This window comes from Nomascus leucogenys, chromosome 11 (assembly GCF_006542625.1).
Source record: "Nomascus leucogenys isolate Asia chromosome 11, Asia_NLE_v1, whole genome shotgun sequence".
NCBI classification, from domain to species: domain Eukaryota; kingdom Metazoa; phylum Chordata; class Mammalia; order Primates; family Hylobatidae; genus Nomascus; species Nomascus leucogenys.
The window spans coordinates 53,998,144-54,020,876 of record NC_044391.1 but is presented as its reverse complement, the minus strand read 5'-3'; the positions used below and the strand labels follow the sequence as shown (position 1 = coordinate 54,020,876).

Below are 22,733 nucleotides of genomic sequence, written 5' to 3'. Positions count from 1 at the left end.
ATAGAGTGGAAAGGAGATGGTTGGAGGCTAAATTAAGACTTCCTGCCGAGGTGGGCAGATCATGAGGTCAGGAGATCAGGCCCATCCTGGCCAACATGGTGAAACGCCATCTCTACCAAAAATTTAAAAATTAGCCAGGTGTGGTGGCATGCATCTGTAATCCCAGCTACTTGGGAGGCAAGAGAATTGCTTGAACCCGGGAGGCGGAGGCTGCAGTGAGCTGAGATCGTGCCACTGCACTCCAGCCTGGGCGACAGATAGAGACCCTGTCTCAAAAAAAAAAAAAAGACTTCCTTCCCAGCTGGGCTGGGAAACTGGCTCAACATCTGTAATCCTAGCACTTTGGGAGGCTGAGGCAGGCGGATCACCTGAGGTCAAGAGTTCAAGACCAGCCTGGCCAACATGATGAAACCCCGCCTCTACTACAAAAAAAAAATACAAAAATTAGCCAGGCATGGTGGCAGGCGCCTGTAGTCCCAGCTTCTCAGGAGGCTGAGGGAGGAGAACTGCTTGAACCTGGGAGATGGAGGTTGCAGTGAGCCAAGATTGCACCACTGCACTCCATCCTGGGTGACAGAGCAAGACTCTGTCTCAAAAAAAAAAAAAAAGAAAAGAAGAAACAAAAGACTTCCTTCCTTCCAGATTTTTTTTTTTTTTGAGACGGAGTCTCACTCTGTCGCCCAGGCTGGAGTGCAGTGGCGCAATCTCGGCTCACTGCAAGCTCCGCCTCCCGGGTTCACGCCATTCTCCTGCCTCAGCCTCTCCGAGTAGCTGGAACTACAGGCACCTGCCACCACGCCTGGCTAATTTTTTGTATTTTTAGTAGAGACGGGGTTTCACCGTGGTCTCAATCTCCTGACCTCGTGATCCGCCTGCCTCGGCCTCCCAAAGTGCTGGGATTACAAGCGTGAGCCACCGCACCCGGCCTTTTTTTTTTTGAGACAGGGTCTTGCTCTCCATGATGACAGGGTGACATCACCATGATGCAGTGGCACCATCATAGCTCACTGCAGCCTCAAACACCTGGGCTCAAGTGATCCTCCTGCCTCAGCCTCTCAAGTAGCTGGGATGAACTAAAAGCACATGCCACCATGCCCAGCTAATTTTTAAATTTTTTGTAGAGATAGGGTCTTGCTTTGTTGCCCATGCTTGTCTGGAACTCCTGGCTTCAAGAAATTCTCCTGCCTTGGCCTCCCAAAGTGTTGGGATTATAGGTGTGTACCACTACACACAGCCCCCTAAAGTTTCTTTAACTGCAGTGTACTGCTATTTGAGGGTAGGGTGAAAGGGATACAAACAAGGGCAGCTGTACTTGCGTGTTAGGGGAATTCTTGGCAAAGGCAGTGAAAGGCTGCATGGCATAAACTTATTAACTTGGAATGGCTGGCCTCTCCAAAGAGGGCCCTTAGCTGTGTAACATGATGTCCATTTATTTTCCACTGGAGAGAAAGAAATTGAGTAAAAAAATGTGTTGAAAATGTGTTGAAGACTCAGTCCACATGTTCTCACTCATAGGTGGGAATTGAACAATGAGAACACATGGACACAGGAAGGGGAACATCACACTCCGGGGACTGTTGTGGGGTGGGGGGAGGGGGGAGGGATTGCATTAGGAGATATACCTAATGCTAAATAACGAGTTAATGGGTACAGCACACCAACATGGCACATGGATACATGTGTAACAAACCTGTACGTTGTGCACATGTACCCTAAAACTTAAAGTATAATAATAATAAAATAAAATAAAATAAAAAAAGAAAATGTGTTGAAGACTGAGTATGGGATGCAGAAAGTCAAAAGACCCAAATTCAAGTTAGAGGATTGTGACTTTAGGCAAGTCATTTAATTTCTTTGAGTTTTAAATTTCCTCCTCACAAAGTTATGGTGAGAAGTAAAATGTTACAATGTATGTGAGCACACAACAAAAGCTGCTAAACAAATCTAAGCTCTAAGTTAAAAAGAATTTTATCAACTTCCCTCACCCTCCCAAGAGAAAAGAAATGCTGTCTATACGAAGGATAAGTACAGAAGACACAGGTCTTCTGTGTCTTCATTTCATGACCCAAAGGCATGTGAGTATAGTGCTAGATTCAGAAAAAAAAAAAGAAAGAAAGAAAAAGAAAAAAGAAAAACAAAGAAAACTAAGAATTCAGAGACATAGCTTTTCAGGGCTGAGGCAACCAATGTCATTTCATTTTTTTTTCCCCTAGAGACAGGGTCCCACTCCCTATCTGGGTCCATCCAGGCTGGAGTGCAATGGCACGATGCCAGCTCCTTACAGCCTCAACCTCCCAGGTCAAGCGATCATTCCCCTCAGACTCCTGAGTAGCTGTGACTACTGGGCGCATCACCACACTTGGCTTTTTTTTTTTTTTTTTTTTGAGACGGAGTCTCGCTTTGTTGCCCAGACTGGAGTGCAGTGGCACGATCTCGGCTCACTGCAAGCTCCACCTCCCAGGTTCAAGCATTTCTTGTGCCTCAGCCTCCCGAGTAGCTAGGATTACAGGTGCACGCCACCATGCCCAGCTAATTTTTGTATTTTTAATAGAAGTGGGGTTTCACCATGTTTGCCAGGCTGGTCTTGAACTCCTGACCTCAGGTGATCTGCCCATCTTGGCCTCCCAAAGTGTTGGGATTACAGGCGTGAGCCTCCGCACCTGGCCATAATTTTTTTTTTTTTTTTGAGACGGAGTCTTGCTCTGTTGCCCAGGCTGGAATGCAGTGGCATGAGCTGCAACCTCTGCCTCCCAGGTTCAAGTGATTCTCATGCCTCAGCCTCCTGAGTAGCCGGATGACAAGTGTGCGCCATCATGCCTGGCTAATTTTTGTATTTTTAGTAGAGATGGGGTTTTGCCATGTTGGCCAGGCTGGTCTCAAACTCCTGGGCTCAAGTGATCCACCCGCCTTGGCCTCCCAAAGTGCTGGGATTACAGGTGTGAGCCACCACGCCTGGCCTTTTAAAAAAGTTTTTTTAGTAGAGTCAAAGTCTTGCTATGTTGACCAGGCTGGTCTCAAACTCCTCAGCTCAAGTGATCCTCCTGCCCTGGCCTCCCAAAGTGTTGGGATTACAGGTGTGAGCCAGTGTGCCTGGCCCCAGTGTCATCTTGAGAGGTCAGCTTCACTACTCTTGGAAAACACCAGCTAAGACTTTGTTTTTAGTTTGTGATGGAGTCACAGTGGGGACAGACCCAATACCTGAACTCTTTTTGCCCTTCCCAGCTCTAGAGCATAAGCCCTTCAGCAATGTTTGCTCTTGCCAGTGCCCAAGACCCACAATTTTTTATCCTCTTACCTGAGTACTGCTGTGGCATCTGTGGTGGACTGCAGGGAGAGGGAGACTGAGGCATCTGGTACTGCTCAGAGCCAGGGGGTTGCAGAAACCCTACAGAAGGGCTGGGAAGACAGAGAAGAGAGGAGTGGTGAAGCAGTAGAGGGACGAACACAGCTCCTGGCAAACAGCTGCTGCTTCCTGGTCCTCCCCTATGGGAAGCAGAGGCAGCTTCAAGCCATGCTCAGACCAATTTGCCATGCAATTTCTAAAATCACTCATCAGTTCAAAGTTAATTATATGTATTTGTACTTGATCATCTTTCAATTAGGAAGCTGCTAATCAGTGCTACAGATGGAATGTTAGTGACACATGCTCTTCCCAACACTGGAAACACCAGACACACATACATGCACATATGCACACACACAGATTTCAAGAAACACAACAGAAACACAGACAAAGAGAGTGTCACAGACACAGACACAGAGTGCTATAAAGAGATGGGTAAAAAAAAACAACACAAAAACTAAGGATTGCTAATTATTTTTGACCTAAAAAAAAAAAGTCAGCCAGGTGCAGTGGCTTATGCCTGTAATCTCAGCACTTTGGGAGGCCAAGGCAGGCAGATCATGAGGTCAGGAGTTCAAGACCAACCTGGCCAACATGGTGAAACCCCGTCTCTACTAAAAATACAAAAATTAGCTGGGCATGGTGGCGCACACCTGTAGTCCCAGCTACTCAGGAGGCTGAGACAGGAGAATTGCTTGAACCTAAGAGGTAGAGGTTGCAGTGAGCTGAGATTGTCATTGCACTCCAGCCTGGGTGACAAGAGCAAAACTCCATCTCAAAAAGAAAAGAAAAGTAAAAAACAAATACAGTCACATAAAGACAAATAGAAAAAAAAAACTCCACAAAACTCAAAACAACCTGGAGACATATATAGAAAAAGACAAAGGTAAATGCACATATACTGGGAGACAGGCATACAGAAACACATGGAGTTGCCCAGACTCCAGTTCTTGTTCCACCTCTGCCTCTAACTAGCTACGTGAATTTAGGTAAATTTTTTAACAGCCCTAGCTGGAATTTCCTCATTTAAAAACGAGAGAAAAATAAAACGGGAGGAGTGGACTAGATGATTTCTAAAGTGACTTCTACCACTAAAAATTCTATCCACTATGACCTATATTCAGTTATATATAAATAGATACAGAAATAGACACACCATCAGTTTCATTGATAAACAGAGGTACACAGAACAATTTACACATCACAGTCCAAAAAAATTTCTTCTCTTGATGAGCAATCTCTATCCTCTAGTACTGAGTCCCATTCTTTTGAAACATAAAAATGGACGTAATCATAAATTATAAGTCTCTGAAGCAGGAATTTTTTTCTGCTGATAACCTCTTATGCAAATGTCAAATCAATAAGTGAAAAGGAGAATGAACTCCCTCATATTCTACCTGCTTTAGGGCACTACTGGGATCTTTACCCCTGCCTTTCTTAGGCCAGTGGAAACAAAACCATGATGCAACCATTGCTGAAGGTCTATGGGAGATGTCCTGGCTCTCTGGGAGTCCTCACCTTGTACCGTTCTGCTGAGCAGGTGGGATCATGCTATAGTACACTGGTACCCCCGCTGCTGGGAGACCTCCTTGCACAGACTGGCTCACAGGGACCAGCATGGGTTGCTGGAAAGGCGGCTGGACCACATTTTGCGAGTCACTACCCACTGGAACCTGGTTGAGAAAGAGAAGAGCATGACTACTCACATTCGCATTCACATTGAGCTCATGCAGAAACAGCCTAGTCATCACGAGATCAGGGCATTACAACTTCCTTCCCTACCTTAGATCCTCCTCCTGTTCTCCCCATCTGCCTAAAGAAAATGTTTCCAGAGCTGTCTCTATTTCTGCCTTCTTCAAATACCGCCCTTGGGCATCTGACATAAAGAAAGGAGCCTGATTTCCTTTAGCCACTACTTTCCTGGGCATATACTCATTCCATGGCTGTATAAAGACCAAACAATTTAAAGATTCTTCTCAAACTCCATTGGCTTTCCGTCATAGGAAAAAACCCTAAAAATTCTAGGGGAAAGTAGACAATATTTTAGTATTGGAGTTTTTAGTATGGATGACCCTGGGAGTCTCTCCTTTTCCTCATGCCAAGGACTGGGGTGATCCTTCCCAATGCAGAATGCACCCACTTGGTAAGAAGGCAGTGGAGTGTACTGAACCACCAGGCCTTGCATCTGGCCCCCCATGCTGCTCCTCTGGCTGCTGAGCAGGCCCTGGTTCTGTGGCTGCTGGACCCCAATCATGCCTTGGTAAGCCGCCTGCTGCTGGTTAGGCATCATGGGCTGTAAACCTAGAGATGGGCAAGGCAGAAAATACATTAGTATGAATGTTTAGGAGGTCACACTCTATCTGTAATTTCCTTCTCCATCCTATTTTATCTTTTTCTGGAGAGCATAGGTCTGTTCTTAGGACCCTAATCATTCCTGCCCCTAGACCCACCTTCATTTTAATGGAGAAAATACTACCTTCTTTCCTGGTGTGCCCTTCCCTTATTCACTGCCTTCTTAAACCAGTGGTTTCTCTTACCAGGCTGCTGGGATGGCTGAGGCAGCTGCTGACCACGTTGGGGGCTATAGGCCACCGGGTGAGAGAGAGGTCGATATTGCTGGTTGGAGTTAGTATATTGTCCAGGGGGATAGTAAGAAACCTGGATCTATGGTGAGAGGAGACAGATGTGTGAGAAGTCCCTAAAATTCAGCCGCAACATCAGCATACTACTATAAATGCCTCAAGATTGATGGCCAGAAATATGTAAACGGAGATATTTTGGACCTGCAATTGCAGTAAAACAAGGATTTATGTTATACAGAAAGAAGACTTTCTGGCTAGAACAACTCTCAAGTGCAAGGTAGGGAGAGGTATTCCCTCTGGTCTGTCTAAATTAGAGGAATAAAGAAAGTATAATACTAGACAAACTGAATTAAGTGATTTAAGCTGGGAACTGGAGCTGCTCACCTGTTGAGGGGGCTGCATGTACCCCTGCGGTGGCAGAACTTGCTGAGTAGGTGGTGCATGGCTGGAGGTGGAATAGTTGGAAGTGGGGAGGGGCTGACCCGTGGAAGCCATGATGAAGCTAGTCTGCTGAGGGTGCTGGGAGATAAGTGGGGTCTGGAATAGAGCTGCAGATGGGTCAGCTGCTTCAGTAGAACCTTGGCGACTAAGGCTCATTTGTCCAAAGGGGTTGCTGAGGTCATCTGCCTGTTGAGAGAGTATAAGACGCAAGGATTGGGGCTGTATCAAACCTCATGTCTTTGGCTTCAACATAGACAGAAATAGCAATGCTTTTTACAACCTTCTTTAAAACAATGGGGGATAGTCCTACCTCTGTGCTGTGCTATGAATTGAATAGCTGTTGAAGTCCAACTCCAGAGCCAGTCTCTCTATCACATATGAGGTAACAATGGTGACCCTGATTATAACTGTGTGTTTTTTTTTTTTTTTTGAGACACAGTCTCATTTTGTTGCCCAGCCTGGAGTGCAGTGGCTCAATCCCAGCTCACTGCAACCTCCGCCTCCCAGGTTCAAGCAATTCTCGTGCCTCAGCCTCCTGAGTAGCTGGGATTACAGGCTCCTGCCACCAAACCCGGCTAATTCTAATTCTTGTTGTTTTTTTTTTTTTTTTTTTTTTTTTTTGAGACGGAGTTTTGGTTCTTGTCGCCCAGGCTGTAGTGCAATGGTGCAGTCTCGGCTCACTGCAACCTCTGCCACCCGGGTTCAAGCAATTCTCCTGCCTCAGCCTCCCAAGTAGCTGGGATTACAGGCATGCACCACCATACCCAGCTAATTTTTTTGTATTTTTAGTAGAGACGGGGTTTCACCATGTTGGCCAGGCTGGTCTCAAACTCCTGACCTCAGGTGGATCCACCTGCCTCAGCCTCCCAAAGCGTTTGGATTACAGGCGTGAGCCACTGCACCAGCCTTATTCTTGTATTTTTAGTAGAGACGGGATTTCACCATGTTGGCCAGGCTGGTCTTGAACTCCTGAACTCAAGTGATCAGCCTGCCTCAGCCTCCCAAAGTGCTGGGATTACAGGTGTGAGCCACCGTGCCTGGCCTATGATTGTTGTTAGGGTTAGTCCTTGGGAGATGAGAGCAATGACACAATTATTGTATATAGAAAAAACAGGACAAACTAGCGGCTTAACGAAAAAGATTAAAGAGTCTTTCCATTTCCTGTCTTCCTTATGCCCCCAACCATAAAAAGGCCCCTACATTGCCACAAATCCTGTTTTTTTAATAAAGGACCCAGATAACACCTTGAGTGGACCATGGGTAGCTAGGTTCATGTGCCTTCACAGCTCTGCCTATGCAGCAGCAAGACTGGGGGCTCCCACTCCTGCTGCTTATCTCCTTACTCCCTCTGGAGGTCATTTCCACCTTTGTTCTCTGACACTAGCCTAGAGTTCTCCTGCCCTTCAGAAACTACTTCCAATTCTCACCTCCAAAAGGAGGGCAGAGTGAGTGGCTAAGCTGGAGGATAAGACTGACTGGCCAGGCTGTAATTGCCTTCTCTCTCAGCTGTCTTTCCTAAGCAGCAAGGGTGATGGTGTTCCATCTCTCACTCGCATGGTGATAGGTTAGAGTTTGTTAGCTTCCTTTTCCCTTCTGCTCCCTGGACAGTAATTCACACACACACACACACACACACACACACACACACACACACACACACACAACTAGCAGAAACCAAAAGACAATGCTTTTCTGTAGTTTCATTCCATTTTCAGGGATCTGATCTTCAAGTTAGCTGTTTTGCTACTTATTGGGCAGGAACAGATGACAAGTGAACTGGACTGCATATTATTTTGAACTCAATATTCCAGGACAATCAAAATGGAAATAAGAGGTAGGAGGAGGGAGAGGATTCTAGTGAAAAAGCAGATGTTAAGACAGAGCAAAACAATTCAGGGCTCCTACAACTATGATGGAAGTTATCAACTATGAGGCAAATCAGATCTTCAAAGGATTTGTAGAGTACAAACGATTTAAACAGCATGTGCTATGCAGTGGATGAGGATCTTTAAAATATAAACTGACATGGTAAAACAGGGGAACAGTTTAAGTTTTTGCCAGTGATACCAGAGAAGTCTGCAATTGCATTTTTTTTTTTTTTTTTTTTTTTGAGACGGAATGTTGTTCTGTTGCCCAGGCTGGAGTGCAGTGGTGCGATCTTGGCTCACTGCAACCTCAGCCTCCCAGGTTCAAGCGATTCTCCTGCCTCAGCCTCTCGAGTAGCTAGGACTACAGGTGTGTGCCACCACGCCCAGCTAATTTTTGTATTTTCTGGTAGACATGGGGTTTCACCATGTTGGGCAGGCTGGTTTCGAACTCCTGACCTCAGGTGATCCACCCACCTTGGCCTCCCAAAGTGCTGGAATTACAGGTGTGAGCCATCACGCCCAGTCTGTGTTTTTATTTTTAAAGGAAATTATAGAGAACCATTCTGTATAGAAGAAACTAGGTTCCTCAGACATGCCTAGGGAGCAAATTAGATTTAGGATGTACATGGTAGAGATGAGGAGCCTAGGTTATACCAACATCCAATTTCATTCTCTGTCCTGAAACTCGGGGGAACACAGTGTTCCTCTGTCTTACATTTAAGCATCTTTTGATGTGCTGTGATGAGGCCATTAGCATGGAGTATAGTTCAGCCTGTGCTGGCCCCTCAAGAAGAAATAGCTTTCAATATGCCCTCCAAAAGCACCACATGCTTACAAGGCCATCACAGACAGACCCAGACATACCCACAGATACAGGCCACACATGGACAAGACAAAAAGGGGGAATGGAGTTTATACCATGTTGTACTGCTGGGGCGGAGAGACTGGCAGAAGGACTTGGGGACAGGAGCTTGGAGAGAACTGAACAGGCTGCGGAGAGGGCTGCAGAGCCGGGACTGGCTGTGGACCAGCAGAGAGGCATGTGGAAAAGGGAAGAGAAAAGAGAGGTGGGAAGCGGGGTGGGGGGGGGAGTGGGCAGAGATGGGGAGGGAAAGGGAAGGAACAATAAGGTTAATAATCATAGAAGAAATTTCACATGAGTAGCATGACTGTTGAGCAGGTAGGTGACCAAGCCTGGGACAGCTTGAAGATTTAACATCTCTTTGACAAACAGGCAATCTCTCTTATCAGGGGAGACCTGCTGCACTCCCTTCCCCATTAGCCATTCAGAGCTCTGCAGCTGTTGTGAGCAATCTGAGGACTCTCAGGGTCAGGGTCTGCTGTCTGATTCCAAATACAGCTTTTCCCAAAGCAGTTTTTCTGAACACACAATTCCTGGGGAGCATGATCATAACCCTCCTTGACTGCCCACTTGAGAAGGGATTTCTGTCTGCACTGCTGCACTGCTTCTGCAGGAAGGGTCATCCAAGGTCTGGCTCAGCTGCTCCTTGATTTCACACCACAGCTCTCCTAGAGGAAATACTCATTCACAAGGATCATCTCCCTCCCAAGGGCAGAGAAGGAAAAAACACCCAAGATCGTGCCTGCTTCTGGCTACTTCCTTCCACTCCATGATTGCTCCTCCAGGCTGTGACAGCAATATGAAAAATCCACCTCCACTCCCCCCAAGCAAACAGGAAGGATTTAGGAATAAAATATAAATAGCTTAGCTTTAGTTTTTGTCCCTTCAGTCCCCCTTCACTAGCCTCAAGCAGGAGGATTTGTTTACTAGGAACATAGAGTGTTCTAAATCAACTGGTGGGTAGTTATTATTTTTTCCTTCCCTTCTTCCCCTCCAGGCATTTTGATCACCTCATCAGTTCTCCAGTCATAGTCCCTGGTGGTAGGAGAGATGAGAGAAGGAGAGAGGCAAGGAAGGGGGGAAAATAACATTTGTATATATTATCTTATTACATACATTGTCTCATTACAGCCTCACACAAGAATCCTATAGGGAGATATAACTTGTATTTGCAATTAAAAAAGGCTCAGATAAATTAAATCACTCATCTAGGCTTCCACAGTTAATATGGCAGAGCTGAGATTGAAATCTAGTTCTGCCTGGCATAGGTTCTTTCCACTCCACTCTAGTAGTGGGGAGGAGGTGAAGGAAGAAGTCAAGCAGAATTATCCAAGCACCTTCCACAGGCTCCTCCCTCCACATTTAGAGCAATAAGATGTGTGGGGCCATGGTATCAATATCCTCTCCTGCCACACATCTCCAGAGTTTCTTTCACAGAAGAGACTAACAGTTCAGGAGGCAGAGTACAGGAATTAGAAGACTCCCCAAAGAGGAGAATACTCTGGAGGTCTCAGCAGAGGACCTGATATCTGAATTAAATAAAATGTAAGTAATTTTGGTTAGGTAAAATTATTGAGAATCCACTGTGTGACATGGAAGAGTTGCTGCTGTAGCCTTGAAAATAAACTCTTAGCTCTACTGGCACACCTATTTTCTGTCAAGACAATGGCATTCCAAATATAACTGATGGACAAGATGTTCAGTATTAGCTGCTTATACTGGTGGCTTTCATACACATTTTCTATTATCCCAATTCTCTTCATTCTTTTGGAGGAGGGTCTATCTTGGTTCAGGGCATATATATTCTGGGACGGTAAAGTGGTAAAAGGACAGTAAAGTGGTAAAAAAAAAAAAAAAAAAAAAAAAAAAAAAAAAAAAAAAAAAAATAGCTGCCTGCAGTGGTTCACACCTGTAATCCCAACACTCTGGGAGGCTGAGGTGGGTGGACCACCTGAGTCGAGACCAGCCTGCCCAACACGGTGAAAGCCCGTTTCTACTAAAAATACAAAAATTAGCTGGGCAGGGTGGCACGTGCCTGTAGTCCCAGCTACTCAGGAGGCTGAGGCAGGAGAATCGCTTGAACCTGGGAGGCAGAGGTTGCAGTGAGCTGAGCTCGCGCCACTGCACTCCAGCCCGGGCAACAGAGCAAAACTCAGTCTCAAACAAACAAAACAAAACTGGGCCTGTTTTCCCCACACTTGTAAGTTGTGACTAAAGAGTAAAGTGAGAAGAAGTGATGCTCCTCTTAGGCCTCCCCTAACTGGGGAAGGGCAATGATAGCAGTGCTATTTTTTTAGTTACTCCACAGCTATCCTCAGCTATAGTTCTCTTCTTGAAGGGTGTCAAACTGCAAAGTCAGGGAAACTCTGAAAAACCATAAGGAAATTTATTTAAACAAAACTTAGGAATATACCTAACCAAGGAGTTGAAAGACCTCTACATGGAAAACTACAAAACACTGCTGAAAGAAATCATAGATGATACAAACAAATGGAAACACATCTCATGGTCATGGATGGGTAGAGTCAATACTGTAAAAATGACCATACTGCCAAAAGCAATCTACAAATTCAATGCAATCCCCATCAAAATACCAACATCATTCTTCACAGAATTAAAAAAAAAAAAATTCTAAAATTCATATGGAACAAAAAAAGAGCCCCCATAGCCAAAACAAGACTAAGCAAAAAGAACAAATCTGGAGGCATCATACTACCTGATTTTAAACTATACTATAAGGTTATAGTGACTAAAACAGCATGGTACTGGTATAAAAATAGGCACATAGACCAATGGAACAGAATACAGAACCTAGAAATAAACCCAAATACTTACAGCCAACTGATCTTTGACAAAGCAAACAAAAACATAAAGTGGGGAAAGGACACCCTTTTCAACAAATGGTGCTGGGATAATTGGCTAGCCACATGTAGGAGAATGAAACTGGATCCTCATCTCTCACCTTATACAAAAATCAACTCAAGATGGATTAAGGACTTAAATCTAAGACCTGAAATTAAAAATTCTAGAAGATAATATTGGAAAAACCCTTCTAGATGTTGGCTTAGGCAAGGATTTCATGACCAAGAACCTAAAACCAAATGCAATAAAAACAAAGATAAATAGTTGGGACTTAATTAAACTAAAAAACTTTTGCATGGAAAAAAAACAAACAAACAACAGCAGAGTAAACAGACAAACCACAGAGTGGGAGAAAATCTTCACAATCTATACATCTGACAAAAGACTAATATACAGAATCTACAACGAACTCAAATAAATCAGTAAGAAAAAAAATCCCATCAAAAAGTGGGCTAAGGACATGAATAGACAATTCTCAAAAGAAGATATACAAATGGCCAACAAATATATGAAAAAATGCTCAACATCACTAATGATCAGGGAAATCCAAATCAAAACCACAATGTGATATCACCTTACTCCTGCAAGAATGGTCATAACCAAAAAATCAAAAAACAGTAGATGTTGGCATGGATGCAGTGTCAGGGAACACTTCTACACTGCTGGTGGGAATGTAAACTAGTACAGCCACTATGGAAAATAATGTGGAGATTCCTTAAAGAACTAAAAGTAGGGCCGGGTGCAGTGGCTCATGCCTGTAATCCCAGCACTTTGGGAGGCTGAGGGGGGCAGATAATGAGGTCAGAAGATCGAGACCATCCTGGCTAACACGGTGAAACCCCATCTCTACTAAAAATACAAAAAATTAGCTGGGCATAGTGGTGGTCGCCTGTAGTCCTAGCTACTCAGGAGGCTGAGGCACGAGAATGGTGTGAACCTGGAGTTTGCAGTGAGCCAAGATCGCGCCACTGCACTCCAGCCTGGGCAACAGAGTGAGACTCCATCTAAAAAAAAAAAAAAAAAAAGAACTAAAAGTAGAACTACCATTTGATCCAGGAATCCCACAACTGGGTATCTACCCAGAGGAAAAAAAGTCATTATACAAAAAAGATACTTGCATGTGCATGTTTATAGCAGCACAATTCACAATTGCAAAATCATGGAACCAACCCAAATGCCCATCAATCAATGAGTGGATAAAGAAACTGTGGTATATAGACACGGTGGAATACTTATTCAGCCATAAAAAGGAATGAATTAACAGCATTTGCAGTGACCTGGATGAGATTGGAGACTATTGTTCTAAGTGAAGTAACTCAGGAATGGAAAAACAAACATCACATGTTCTCACTGATATGTGGGAGCTAAGCTATGAGGATGCAAAGGCATAAGAATGATAAAATGGGCCGGGCACAGTGGCTCACGCCTGTAATCCCAGCACTATGGGAGGCCGAGGTGGGCAGATCATGAGGTCAGGAGTCTGAGACCAGCCTGACCTACATGGTGAAACCCCAATTTCTACTAAAAATACAAAAATTAGCTGGGCGTGGTGGTGCGTGCCTGTAATCCCAGCTACTCAGGAGGCTGAGGCAGGAGAACCACTTGAACCTGGGAGGTGGAGGTTGCAGTGAGCCAAGACTGCATCACTGCACTCCAACCTGGGTGACACAGCAAGACTCCATCTCAAAAGAAAAAAAAAAAGAATGATAAAATGGACTTTGGAGACTTGGGGGGAAGAGTGGGAGGGGGGCAAAGGATAAAAGACTACAAATATGGTGCAGTGTATACTGCTCGGGAGATAGGTGCACCAAAATCTCACAAATCACCTCTAAAGAGCTCACCCATGTAACCAAGTACTGCCTGTACCCCAATAACCTATGGAAAAATAAATAATGAAAAAAAAAAAAAGACTGGCCCCGAGGCATGTGGCTGCCACCTACTGGCAAATTCTGGGCTTGTTCACTGGCTCTCGGATGCCTGATGACAAGAGGAGGCCCAGAGAACTCCTTTTCAAGAAGTCTACTTCATTTTAAGCAATTGGGCAAAAGGGATCCCCTGGCCCTTTAATCCTCAGCCTCACCCCTGGTTTCACGAGCTTCACTGACATACAATTTGAAGGCCTGCTTGGACAGAGGAGGCCTGCCAGGAAGGGAAAGATCATAGTTTAGTCAGTACTGGTCCCAGACCTGGGGCAAGTGCCTTGTGTGACAGAGTTAAAGGTAACAACACTTCCTCAAAGATCTTTTTTTTTTTTTTTTTTTTTAGACAGAGTCTCACTATGTTGCCTAGGCTGGAGTGCAGTGGTGCAATCTCAGCTCACTGCAACCTCCACCTTCCAGGTTCAAGCGATTCTTATGCTTAGGAGGCTGAAGCCTCCCAAGAAGCTGGGATTACAGACATACACCATCACACCCAGCTAATTTCTGTATTTTTAGTAGAGACGTTGTTTCACCAGGTTGGCCAGGCTGGTCTCAAACTTCAGGCTTCAAGTAATCTGCCCTCCTCGGCCTCCCAAAGTGCTGGGATTACAGGCGTGAGCTACTGCACCCAGTCTCAAAGTTTTTCTTCTACAGGAAAAGCTTTAGAGTAAGCACAGTGGTGTTTGTGTGTGCACGTGATCACTTCTTTAATGCTAGCACTGTTATATACCATTAGAAACTGAACAATAATTATTCCCAGGCTCAGCAACTTTGGTCTAGGGAGCCCCCAGTGCTGAAGGCCAATCAGGGAAAAAGAAAGCAAAAGAAAGAAAGAAAATGGCAGTAGGAAGAGGAATAAAAAAATAAAGAGGAAGGGTGAAAAAGTGGAGAGGAAGAAAAAAGGAGATACATACAGTGCGATGGTGGGATAATTTTTAGCAGCTTCCATAAATGCTTCCAGGGCATCAAAACTTGGATAAATTCTTTCATTTGGAGTTAGTGATCACAATTAATCTCAAGAATGAATTTCTAAGAGAACAGGAATCACTGCACCAAGTAGTGTTCCCTTACCCCCAAGCTATAGCACCTAACCTGGCACCACACTCCCCATAGGAGATAAGCCAATGCCAACGATCGACCCATTGACCCTCACAATCCAGTAGCAGGGACAGAACCTGAGTAGAAGATTGGGGTTTAGGGCCAGTCACTTGGACATTCTGTAAAAATTTCAGTCCCAAATGGTTCTTCTCTTATCTCTTTATTCCTCTCCCACTCTTGCTGTCTGTTTCTAGGTATGAGATGATAGGTGGAAGATGCCGGCAGATGGGAGACTAAGAGGGAGAAAAGGGAGCAAGACTATTAAAATACACATTTTACGGGAAAAAAAAACTAGAAAATATTAGGACCTTGGAAAAGCAAGTCATACACATACAAAAACACAGTAGCAGATGACAGAAGGAGAAGCACAGTTTACCCACTTACAGGTTTGAATTAAGACACAGACAAAGAAAAGTACACATGAACACTATGCTTCAGTAGGGAGCAAGGTAAACTGAAGTGAACGAGACTTACTGGGGTAGATGGTGGTAGAACAAGAAAGTTAGGACCATATAAAGAACTGACTTAGACTAAGATAGAGGACTGCAATGACTTGCATGCGAATTACATACAGACACAAAGTAGGATTTCCTAGATCTTCACTGTTCTTTATTTCAGCTTCATTTCACAATATTTGAGATAGGGCAATACTGGGCCATTCTGGGGTCTTTGCACTCTAGTTTCTAGTTCAGGGGGTATTAGTGTTTGGGACTTGCTTCTTACACCTAGGGAAGAAATATTTCTAAGGCCAAGCTGGACTAATGAGCAGGGGGATGAGGGAGCCTGGGAGGTAAAATGAGAATGTAAACTGCAGCAGAAAAGACTGCAGACACATGGGCTTTCCAGCTACCAGAGAATACTTCAGGATAAAGTATGGGGCTCTCCTCATAAAGAGCTTTATTCATGTGAGAAGAGAGTAAGTGAAGATCTCAGCACAGCTCTGCTCAGAGCATTAAGGTGACTTTTCTTTTTATTTTTTTATTTTTTTTTTTTGAGACAGGGTCTTACTCTGTCGCCCAGGCTAGAGAGCAGTGGCGCAATCTCAGCTCACCGCAACCTCCGCCTCATGGGTTCAAGCAATTCTCCTGCCTCAGCCTCCCTAGTAGCTGGGATTACAGGCGCCCGCCAACATACCTGGCTAATTTTTGTATTTTTAGTAGGGACCGGGCTTCACCATGTTGGGCAGGCTGGTCTTGAACTCCTGACCTCAGGCGATTCACCCGCCTCAGCCTCCCAAAGTGCTGGGATTACAGGCTTGAGCCACCACGCCTGGCCTTAAGGTGACTTTTAAACATAGTCACCTTAATGACACTGGCCAGGCGTGGTGGCTCATGCCTGTAATCTCAGCACTTTAGGAGGCCAAGGAGGGAGGATCACTTGAGCCCACAAATTTGAGACCAGCCTAGGCAACATAAGCAAGACCCTGTCTCAAAATAATAATAATAACAATACATTTTTAAAAAATTGAAAGAAATAAATAAAACAGAATACTGAAGTTCCGGTTTAGAACAGGACCTGATTCTTAGGCTGATGACCTTCCTGGTTTCCGCAGATGCAAAACTTCACTTAAACTCTAGTTGGTACCAACATTTACCAGTCCAGCAACAAAAGGAGAAGGATACAGCCCTTTTGAGTCATGGAAAACAAAGACAACATTTGGAGTCTTTGTGTTTCTTGGCATATGTATGGCAGGGGTCTTGAGTGTTACTTCTTTTTTCCCCAAACCCCAACACATAAATATGTGTTTATGGGTCCACATAGTTGGTCAGATGATGGTGGAAGTTATAATCTTTTCAAGTTCCATAAATAGATGTAATGAAAAAAAATGCCTTGTTAATTACACATGGACATAGAGGGAGATGGGGTATAGTAGAAATGTGGTATGAAATAAAAGATTCTACTGACAATGTTCAGGAAGCAGTGGAAGAAATATAAAGCAAAAAACCCCCAAGCTGACTCAGTAGTTATTTGGCAAAACCTTTGCCCAAGGTTCTTCTTTCCCTACAACTAACAAATGAGAAATGGGGGAGAGAGTGGCATGTGTCCAAAAACTGATCCTTCCTGCCACCCACAGCACAAGAGACATGACGGTACATCTAAAGTTTGCTTGAATCAGAGTGGAGAGGACTGTGACACTGAGTGGTGACTCACCTGTGAGATCATGTGATTATTCAAGGGTGGCTGTTGCTGAGGCGTGGGTGGGAGAGCAGGAAGTTGCTGCTGCTGCTGCTGTTGCTGTTGGGCAGTACAAGGGAGAAGCCCCCGGACAGACTGGGATGAGGTGACTTGGTTGCACACTTCTGGGGCACCTAGTGCCATACCTAAGGCAAAGAAGAAACCCACGAAAAGTTGGAAGCACAGCCATGAACACATTATCCCTGGAAGCTTAGTCAGAGGGCTCTACTTTTTCTTTGCCTTTCCTCTTTATTCCCTTTTGTCCCCTCCCCCACTGTCTTTTGAAGATTCACAGATGAGCACAGATGCATTTCAGCTGCCTTGCTGATGCCAGTCCTCCTCTTTGCAGGCTTCTGCTCCCTAGGGACAGGAACCACCTTGACTGTCAATGTTTGGTTATGAAATTGAACAAAATGTGAGGCTGCTGAAGCACCTCCCCTGAAGTGTCTGGAATCTGTCCATCACACTTAGATAGCTGAAAATATAAATGCTTACTTCCTGGGAAGGCACAGATTTTTGGTCTCTTAAGAGATTCATCTTTTTGCTAGAGAGAGAGAGAGAGAGAGATCTGTCTTCTCTTTGCTTTCTTCTCAATTTGCAACATCTCTTATAAAAGTTGCTGAGGGCCGGGCGCAGTGGCTCACGCCTGTAATCCTAGCACTTTTCGAGGCTGAGGCAGGTGGATCACCTGAGGTCAGGAGTTTGAGACCAGCCTGGCCAACCAACATAGTGAAACTCCATCTCTACTAAAAATATAAAAATTATCCGAGCTTGAGGGTGGGCACCTGTAATCCCAGCTACCTGGGAGGCTGAGACAGGAGAATCGCTTGAACCCAGGAGGCAGAGGTTGCAGTGAGCCGAGATCGTGCCATGACACTCCAGCCTGGGCAACAAGAGCAAGACTCGGTCTCAAAAAAAAAAAAAAAAAGTTGCTGAGAAAACTTCAAGCATACACATGGGCACATGCATACACATAACCTTTATCCAACTAATTTCCCCATTTCTAGGCTCTCCAAGGCATGAACTCATTCAACACAACATACTTTTACTGAATATCTACTATGTGCCAGGCACTGTATAGTGAACTAAAGACATAAAGATGAGTGAAACACAGTCCTTGCCCTTAACAGCACAGAAACTTTTTTCTTTTTTTGAGACAAGGTCTCACTCTGTCGCCCAGGCTGGAGTGCAGTGGCACAATGTTGGCTCACTGCAACCTCCACCTCCCAGGTTCAAGCAATTCTTCTGCCTCAGCCTCCCAAGTAGCTGGGATTACAGGCACCCACCACCACGCCCAGCTAATTTTGATGTTTTTGGTAGAGACGGGGTTTTGCCTTGTTGGCCAGGCTGGTTTCGAACTCCTGGCCTCAAGTGATCTGCCTGCCTCTGCCTCCCAGAGTGCTAGAATTACAGGTGTGAGCCGCCATGCCCGGCCAACAGCACAGGAACTTCTGATGAGAGATAGACATCCACACAATTATAATCTGATAAGGATAAGGAATACATCGGTGATATCGACAAAGTTGTATGAAAGCAAAGATGAGGAAGCAAAAACTCCTGGGAGGGTCAGGAAAGGATTTAAAGAGGGGTCAGCAGGAAAGCTGCGGTTGAAGAATGACAGACGCTTGTAAGACCAAGAGGAAACAAAGCTAATGCCATATTCAAGAAATGGTTGGCTGGGTGTTGTGGCTCATGCCTGTAATCCCAGCACTTTGGGAGGCTTAGGTGGGTGGATCACCTGACATCAGAAGTTTGAGACTAGCCTGGCCAACATGGTGAAACCCCATCTCTACTAAAAATACAAAAAATTAGCTAGCCGTGGTGACAGGTGCCTGTAATCACAGCTACTCAAAAGGCTGAGGCAGGAGAATCGCTTGAACCCGGGAGGCGGAGGTTGCAGTGAGCCGAGGTCGTGCCATTGCATAACAAGAGCGAGACTCCATCTCAAAAAAAAAAAAAAAAAAAAAGAAATGGTTGGAAAGAAGGAAAGATCTGGAAATTAGACAGCAATGGCAAACTGGAATCAGGAAGTTATGCTATATTAAGTAGTTTGGATTTTACTATTCAGGTGATGATGCAGAAATGAACATTTTTAAGAGACTACTGATGAGTTTAGATCTGTTTTAGATTGGCAAACTGGCTCTAAAAAGGGCTAAGCAACCAGATGCAATGGCTCATGTTTGTAATCCCAGCTACTTGGGAGTCTGAGGTGGGAGGATCATTTGGGCCCAGGAGTTCAAGGCTGCAGTAAGCTATGATGGTGCAACTGCAATCCAGCCTGGATGATAGCAAGACCCTGACTCTTGAAAAAGTTAAAAAAAAAATCAATAAAAAAAAGAGCTGAGAATGGAGTAGAGATATCAGTTTGGGCGCCAGTGTCATAGTTACATAAAAGGAAATAAAAGCCTGGATAAAGGCTGAGGCAGTGGAATTAGAAAGGAGGTAACAGAGAAGGGCAGCAGAGACCTAGGGGTCAGAGGCAAAATCTTCAGCACTACTGATGTCTTCTGAGGATAACTACAGAACTTCTGGGATGAGATTCAAGCAACTCTTCAAAGGGAGGAGGACGATGAAATAGAGGTCTAAATGCCCTTCTGCTAAGAGAGCAGCAGAAATAGATGGAGAAGGTTTTGTAGCAGGAGAGCTGATGGGTGGTTACAGAGCTTTCATGTGGAACATAGGAGTGTCTGCTCCTTTCCGGTGACTGAGCTCCAGAGAAGCAGCCATAGCAGCATCCCTCTAAATTCTAGCCTATTGGCTGGTATCAATTAATTACAAACAACTAATCTCTAAGGATTCCCTCTGCTCTACAAAGCCTCTACAATCTCAAGAGTCGTAGAACGAAGTGGCTATCATTTTCATCTTAGTATATAACTTGAGACCTGGGCTGATATGGATGTTCCACCTTACATGAAAATCAGAGAAAATAATCTAATCATAATTAATTCTTTTTTTTTTTTTCAATCAGGCAGAAGGTTTGAAAGAAAATGAGGAGGACTAAATCCAAGCAAGGACAATGGATCCAAAATTCAAATGTCCCTTCCCCTGGCTGTATTAGGTTTCCAGGAAACTATACTGGGACAAATGTTTTATTAAAAGTAAATATGGGCTGGGCGTGGTGACTCACGCCTGTAATCCCAGCACTTTGGGAGGCTGAGGCAGGTGGATCACCTCAGGTCAGGAGTTCGAGACCAGCCTGACCAACATGGTGAAACCTCACCTCTACTAAAAATACAAAAATTAGTCAGGCATGGTGGCGCAAGCCTGTAATCCCAGCTATTCAAGCAGCTGAGGCAGGAGAATCACTTGAACCTGGGAGACGGAAGTTGCAGTGAGCTGAGATCATACCACTGCACTCCAGCCTGGGCAACAGAGGAGACTCTGTCTCAAAAAAAAAAGTAAGTATCAGTGATGTTTCACAGGAGACAAACAAGAAGGGATGGGTATGACATGGAAGAAAAGAAGCTGTAATACCTGGCCTGGAGATCCTTCCTGCACTGCCGCCTTTACTGCTGCCGATGCTGTCACCTCGGGTAAGAATAGAGATTCCACTGAAGCTGCTGGCTTTGGTGACAGGGGGTCGCATGCTCCGGACAGAGCCATCAGAGTCTGTGCTGCTCCAAGGGCGTGGCTCCAGGGATTTGAGTTCGCTGTCTGTGCTGCTCTGGCGGCTGCTTGAGGTGCGGCTCAGCCCTTCACGGTTCCCCCTGCAGAGACCATAGTGGTCAGAGCACCTCCCACCCACCACTTTAGCAGAAGGGCTAGGAGATAATTCATTTCTATTCTCTCAATAACAAAGAATGAGTAAGAATTAAAGGGAGGATGGACACTGACTTATTGTTAGTTGGCTGGCCAACTAAGAGTTGATGGGAGCAGACAGAACAAGATCCAGTACAGTAACAAAGAACACAGAGGCAAATCTGGAAGACAGTGCACTGGCAACTAATTTAATACATCAGACCAGAGGTGGATGGGAAACCATATACATGATGCTGAGATTGGCTGTGGTCTCTTTCCCACCCTCTGAGGGTAATCCCACACATGCAAGAAATAATGGGGAACAGAGGGGTACCAGTTCCTTCTGAAAGTTCTTAAAATAAAAGGACTCCTAGAAGTTGCTATTGCTAAAAGGCAGGAACCAATGACACGGATAAAACCCACAATGGGTCTTCCATATAACACATGTCTAAGCCAGCAGAGGTACTGCTTATGGCCACCCTTCCAGGAGTTGCAAGAAGAGTATAGTGAACTAAAGGGGCACTATGGAAAACTCAGTTTGATAGTCTAGGATTGATCCAACCTGTTTTGTGGAAATTCCATGTTACTGTCTGTGAACAATTGGTTTCAGGATCTCTAAGGGCTAAAGTCTTCAGCAAATACGCTCTTGGGACTCAGGATGGCAAGGAGCAGGGGGGTTGACTGTGCCTAGTTGCCTTCATATTCATAATCCTATCTCCCTAAGCAAAACTATTAAGGAAAGGGGTTCTCCCTCTCTTATTTGGCTCTGGAAACAGCAGGGTTATCTTGATGTTATAATCACTGTCTATGATTATTAACAGCTGTATGCCTCAAGATAGCCAGGTTGGCCTGAAAACCCTGTCTGGTTGAACTCTCACTGCTTCTTAATCATTAAGCAACCAAGAACCAGCAATTTTTCTTTCATACCCCACATCCCCAACAACTAATGACCTAAGGAAACCAAATGACAACAATTACAAAGATTTTGGTAGGTATACCGAGGAATAATTAAGCAAAAAATCATTGTAGTTTGGGCTCCCTTCTTTTTACCACCATCCCATCAAAAGCAAATAGGAAACCCCATTCTAATCCCACTGGCCCCAAAGGCACTAGGCTCAGAGTTATTTTAATAGAGAAAGGCATTTTTCTTAAGGGCATTAATGTTAAAGAAAACACCTTTCTTTATTAGAATACCTACTCCAAAGGCACTGTAGGAAAAATGGGCAAAATACATGCTAGGGTCCTTCTTTTAGGTATTAGTCAAGCCAATCACGATGAGCTAAGAATACACTGGCACAACTGATTAGGAACATGCTAATTCTTCCCTGCAACCCCAAGAGTGAGAGTGTGTGTGTGTGCATGTGTCTGTGTGTGTAAGCACTTAAATGCTTTTATGTAGTTAGTGAATTAAAAAATATTCCTGTTTCTCCAAAGCTTTACCCCTTTCCTTTGGAATGCCAAAAGTAGAATGGGAAACAAGAAAGAAGTATAAGTTAGGTACTCTCCAGGAACAGAACCAGACCTGAAGTGAGAGACAACAGCTACATCTCAATGGACAAAGGCAAGTACACTAAGAGGACTCAATAAAAATGAGTGTGTTTGTGGGGTAAGGGGATACAGCAGTGGCAATAGATGAAGCTGCTCATTAGACATTAGAGCTTGAATTTTGCAAGACAAGTCCTAAAGGCCTTTTCCACTGAAAAGGAAATCCTGCCATTTATTTTCTCTTGCTACTAGAGGTAGACAGTGAACAAGGCAACTTTAAACCACATACCTTGAAAAGCTAGGGCCAAAATGGCAGCACTTCTATACTAATCCAGTTTTCCCAAGACAGTGATGACCAAA

The 22,733-nt window shown here is 44.6% G+C and overlaps 1 protein-coding gene across 25 annotated transcripts in view; it reads right to left on the bottom strand.

Moving 5' to 3' along the window:
• Positions 1–22,733, bottom strand: part of R3HDM2 (R3H domain containing 2) — a 181,842-nt gene that overhangs the window by 10,536 nt on the left and 148,573 nt on the right. For 17 of the 25 annotated variants that reach the window (XM_030822367.1, XM_030822374.1, XM_030822378.1 and 14 more), the window contains 8 exons: positions 20,625–20,857; positions 17,127–17,296; positions 9,153–9,254; positions 6,310–6,552; positions 5,881–6,007; positions 5,484–5,644; positions 4,862–5,016; positions 3,296–3,396 (listed from right to left, as the gene is read on the bottom strand). In XM_030822367.1, coding sequence (XP_030678227.1) covers positions 3,296–3,396; positions 4,862–5,016; positions 5,484–5,644; positions 5,881–6,007; positions 6,310–6,552; positions 9,153–9,254; positions 17,127–17,296; positions 20,625–20,857 — 1,292 coding nt within the window. The remainder of the gene's footprint in view (positions 1–3,295; positions 3,397–4,861; positions 5,017–5,483; positions 5,645–5,880; positions 6,008–6,309; positions 6,553–9,152; positions 9,255–17,126; positions 17,297–20,624; positions 20,858–22,733) is intronic. The other 8 variants (XM_012510326.2, XM_030822383.1, XM_003252774.4 and 5 more) reach the window with 1 other exon arrangement.